At 55.2% G+C, this 4,853-nt stretch overlaps 1 protein-coding gene across 2 annotated transcripts in view; it reads right to left on the bottom strand.

The window, feature by feature from the left end:
- Positions 1 to 3,474: 3,474 nt before the first annotated feature.
- STXBP1 (syntaxin binding protein 1) overlaps positions 3,475 to 4,853 on the bottom strand; it is a 9,678-nt gene continuing 8,299 nt past the window's right edge. Inside the window, exons 18-19 of one of the 2 annotated variants that reach the window (XM_008638322.2) lie at positions 4,684 to 4,807; positions 3,475 to 3,582 (exon numbers count right to left, since the gene is read on the bottom strand). In XM_008638322.2, the coding sequence (XP_008636544.1) occupies positions 4,698 to 4,807 (110 nt within the window). In that variant the 3' untranslated portion in view covers positions 3,475 to 3,582; positions 4,684 to 4,697. The remainder of the gene's footprint in view (positions 3,583 to 4,683; positions 4,808 to 4,853) is intronic. The other variant, XM_008638323.2, reaches the window with a different exon arrangement.

Genomic DNA, 4,853 nt, shown 5'->3' with positions numbered 1-4,853 from the left:
GGGCCTGCGTGGCTCCTGCCTCTTCTGAGGGTCCCGCCAGCACCTCCAAAGCCTCCCTGTCACGAGGAGGAGGAGGATGGGCCCCCTCAGCGTCCCTGCACTGGGTGCTCCCTGCCAAGTCTGGGGGCAGCAGGGCTGGAGGTGTCTCCAGGGTGTCCTGCCCTGGCTCCCACCCCCCTTCCTGCTCTCCCTGCAGTTCCTGCATGGCTTGTCCGTCTGTCTGGCTGAGGGTCCCGCCAGCACCTCCAAAGCCTCCCTGTCACGAGGAGGAGGAGGATGGGCCCCCTCAGCGTCCCTGCACTGGGTGCTCCCTGCCAAGTCTGGGGGCAGCAGGGCTGGAGGTGTCTCCAGGGTGTCCTGCCCTGGCTCCCACCCCCCTTCCTGCTCTCCCTGCAGTTCCTGCATGGCTTGTCCGTCTGTCTGGCCGTTTTCGGGACCCCCTCAAGCTGCAGGAGGGGGGGGATGGCGTGGGCAGAAATCTCCTGGGACCTGCAGCATCCCTTGGGAACAATGGGGTGGCCCTGTGTCCCCCCAAGGCAGTGGCCACCCCACCCTGAGCACTTGTGGGGATGCTCTGACCTCGTGTGGGCCCTGCACAGGTCGAGCCCCCTTGGCAGCTGTGTTACCTCTGTGCCTGTGTGGGCAGCAATACCTGGGATTCCTGGGATTCCTGGGATTTCCTGGGATTCCCTGGGATTCCCTATCCCACCCCTTTCCCAACCTTTAGGCCTCCTCAGGGGGCTCAACCCCTCTGCCCTTGGACTTGAACCCAGCACAATCCTCCTTGGGGAAACTCTTTTTTTTGGTGGTTTTTATGTGAATTTCTGTAGCTAGTGAGCAGCTCAGTCACTCTTTTGAGTGTTGATTGATGGTCTGTAATATGTGTGTGCGATATATGTGTATCTATAAACGGATATATCTGGATATAGACCTTATCTATATTTATAGATCTATATCTAGAGAGACAGATATAAATAGATCTGTGTATATACAGATCTGTATCTGATTCCACAGATATATCTTCTTATGGATACATATATATATATATCTCTATATAAATTCTGGTTTTCATTTCCAGCACAACCCTTAGGGCATTTGTGGGGTTTTTTCTGCTCATGCCTGGATGTGGCTGCCCACAGCATCAAATAAAATGAAGGATTTGAGGTTTTTCCCCCTGGGATTTCCAGGGGATCTGGGCTGGAAGAGGAAAAATCACCTGCTGAGACCAAAGCAGGTGTGGGGTTTGCAGAGCCCCTGGTCCCTCCCAGCTGGGTTTCTAATGAGTTATCGCCTGTTCTTTAGGGAAAACCATGTGGTCGGGGCAGCTTTTCCTGGGATGGGTCCAGCCTAATGCCCTGCTCCATCCCCAACACCCCAGCCTGTGTTTATCCGTAGGACCTACCTGAAGTGCCAGTGTCAAATGTATTTATTTTTGCTTTTATTTGTTGTACAAATACCCACATGTGGAGGTTGGGATCAGTGCGTGACTCAGGCCTGGAGCCGTCCAAGCTCTCCCTGAGCCTGATCCTGACACGAGCACAGAGGGGCTGGGAATGGGCCTGTCTCTCCCCCTTTTTTAGGGGATTTTAAAGAAGTTTGGGGCATTTTAAAGAGGTTTGGGGGATTTAAAAGAAGTTTTATGCATCTCTGGTTGCCTCTGCTCATGTTTATCCCCAAGCTGGAAGCTGTGACTTGCCCCAGCCCAGCCAGGGTGTGATGGGAGTGTGTGGGAAGTGTGGTTAATTATCCCAAAAGCAGTAGCCAGGACCAAATGATGGGGTTTTTTTCCTTATCCCCTATTTTTTAACGCCCTGGGGTGGCATTTTGTACGAAGAAATCGCCTATTTTTGAAGGAAATAAACGGCGTTGGATGACTCGTGTGCTGATTCTCCTTCCCCAAAGCCACTCCTCAGGGGAGGTTTGGCATCACCACACCAGGAGCCCTCCCTTGGGGTCAGATGGAATATTTTCCCATGCCTTTTCCCTGTTCTCCTGGCCCCGAGGGAGCAGCACAGCACAGCCCCAGTTGCACTAGGGATGGAGATCGCTTTTATTTAGTCACTCGAGTGCTTTAGTACAGAAGAACAGATATACAGAGATGATACATGTTTGTGCTTCAACACTTTCAAACATTTAGATTCCAGTAATTTCAAGGTAAACAAGTTCCAAGACAGACTAGATTATTTTTTTTTAAAGTTTTCCTTTTTGATAAATTATTTTTTATATAAATAACTGTAACAGAAAAAAAAAATAATAATAATGTCCAACATACAAGATCCTGAAGCATTTGCATTGCTAAACCAAGGAGGAACAGAAACGGGCTGGGAGACTGAGGGGGAACCAACAAATATCAGTGCAATGATACAGCCTTTGCCCTAAAAATATATATTTAACTTTATGGGCAAGGAGCAGACGGGAAGGGAAAGGAAAAAGGGGGGGGGCTAAACCACCAACGAGGCAAGAAAGAGCAATTTTGGGGAAGGAAAAGGGGGGGTCACAGCCTTCAGGGGGAAGAGAACAAAACCATAGACCCCAAAATATTGCAGTGCATCTAATGGCAAGGGGAGAGGGGGCAATCCAGGGGCATCAAATAAAAACCCAACTCAAATCAGAGGTTTGGGGAAATCACTATACACCAAGCTCGTAAGAACGTCACAAGACACAGTCATTAATATACACAGAGTCCAGAGGGTTTGGAGGGGGGCCTGGAGGGGTGGGGAGGCCCCAGAGGGATTTGGGGAAGGCCCAGAGGGTTTTTGGGGAGGGCCCAGAGGGGTTTTAGGGAGCCCCAGAGGGTTTTTGGGGGGGCCTCAGGGTGACGGCACGCTCAGAAACGCTTCACCACAGGACGACACGAGCGGAGCCGGGCACGGGGACCGAGCTTCCGTGGGAGAGAGAGGGAGGCGGGGCTGCAGCAGGGCCATGCAAGCAGACAGGCCCCAGCTCCCAGTTTTGACCGGTTTGGTCCCTTTTTCACATGGGAATTGCCACGGTGTGAAGTGTCCTGGCTGCACCCTCATCCCAAATTCCCATCCAGATGCTGGTGTGCACATCTGGAAGGAGCACCCACCACCCCAAACGCCATGGGACAGAGGGTGGTGCCAGCCCGGCGCCCGCCTGAGCAGCGGCTGGAGCGGTGTGGGGCGTCCGTCCATCTGTCCTCCCATCCACACAAGACCCCAAGGAGGAGCATTCCCCAAAAAAATGTGGTTTTCTGTCATTTCCCCACCACATTCACTAGCAATGGGCAGATGGGTACTCAGCAATGAGCTCCTGGGCACTTCCCACAGCTGCAGCTACAAATATATAGATTTGGGGTTTTTTTTCCTTTTTCTCTTAAACACAATGCATCCATTTTCTTTATATATATATATATATTATTTTTCTTTTTTTCACAAGAACAAGAGAGAAGCTGGGCCCACTGGGTGCAGGGTGGCACCTGGGGCCGGGCGCCCAGCGGGGACGTGGGGTTGGCATCGAGTGGTGACAGCGTTTCCTTTTAACTGCTGCTCTCTTCCTCTGTTTTATTGAGTTTCTTCAGCGTGTCCAGCAGTTTCTGTGGGGTGAGGATGTGCGTGGACCCTGTGGGAGCAGAGGAGAAGGGGGTGGGAGGGGATCAGTGATGGCTTTGGGACCACCCCGCTGCGCCCCGACCGCCGTCCCCGCTGTGCCGGGTCCCCCTTACCTGGCGGCGCCGGCCCCGCGCCGCTGGAAATGCTTGCGAGGAAATGCAGTCGGTGGGGACGGGGGGGAGGTTGTGGGGGCAGGGAGAACGGGAAAAGGATGGAGAAGGAGGGATGGAGGTGAGGGATGGAGCTGGCGGGGTGAGGCGGGGGCCGGGAGGTGCCGGTGCAGGGGGGTTGTGGCACTGGGGTCGCTCCAGGACCCACGGGGGATGCAGGAGGCACTGGTGGGGTGCAGGGGTGCGGGAGGCAGGGAACAGCCGGCACAGAGGGACCTTCCCCAGGTCCCCCAACCTGCACGGAGCATCCTGGGGACACAGAGGTGGCTGCAAGGGGTGGGAGGAGAGGAGGAAAAGGGCTCTCGCCTCCTGCTGCCCCTCGCTCGGGGGTCCCCCAGCACGGTGCCCACAGTGGCTCAGCCCCACAGCCACCCTGGCACTGCAGCCACCAGCACACGGGGGATACCAGGGTGGCACTCACTGGTGAAACCAGCAGCAGCTAAACCCCAGAGCAGGGCTTGGGGTCTGCAATGTCGGGAGGCTCCTGCCTATCCAAGGGGTCCGAGAGCTGAGTGGGATTCCAGCCCCAAGGCACCGCAGAGCTGGGGGGTCCCAGCAGTGCCCAGCCTGTGGGGACAGACCAGGACGAGTGCTGGGGTCTCCACTGCTGCCCCTCTCCCCCAGCCCCGCTGCAGCAGCATCCCGGGAGCTTCATCCCCCTGCCCGGCCCTGGGACGCCTCTGTGGGGCAGGCAGGACCCTGACCCCTCCGGCCCTGGCGAGGGGGAACTCATGGCATGAAGGAGCCGGCCAGGGGACATGGCTGAGGGATGATGGAGCGACGCCGGATGCTTTTCCACCTGGTCGGAGGAACCGCAAGCATTTTCTTATCGGAGAACCCGACAAACCCCAAAACAACAACCAAAGAAAGGAGGAACGGAAGAATCAAAGAAAACCCTTCGGGGAGGAAGAGTTTCTTTTTCATTAGTAAGCTGCCTTTACTTGGTTTCTTTGGCTCACTCCATTGCTGGAGCCTGATCCTCAAATGATACCCTAGTGGAGTCCCTGAAGTCGGGGTGCCTCAGGTCCATGAGAAATTTGGTGGGAGTGAGAATGTGAGTAGAACCTGCGGGAGAACAGAGCGGGGCTGACGGCTGCGCTGAGGCTCCCCC

Source organism: Corvus brachyrhynchos, unplaced genomic scaffold (assembly GCF_000691975.1).
Source record: "Corvus brachyrhynchos isolate BGI_N302 unplaced genomic scaffold, ASM69197v1 scaffold305, whole genome shotgun sequence".
NCBI lineage: Eukaryota > Metazoa > Chordata > Aves > Passeriformes > Corvidae > Corvus > Corvus brachyrhynchos.
Note: the sequence above shows the minus strand (reverse complement) of the source record. Positions and strands in the feature narration are given on the sequence as shown.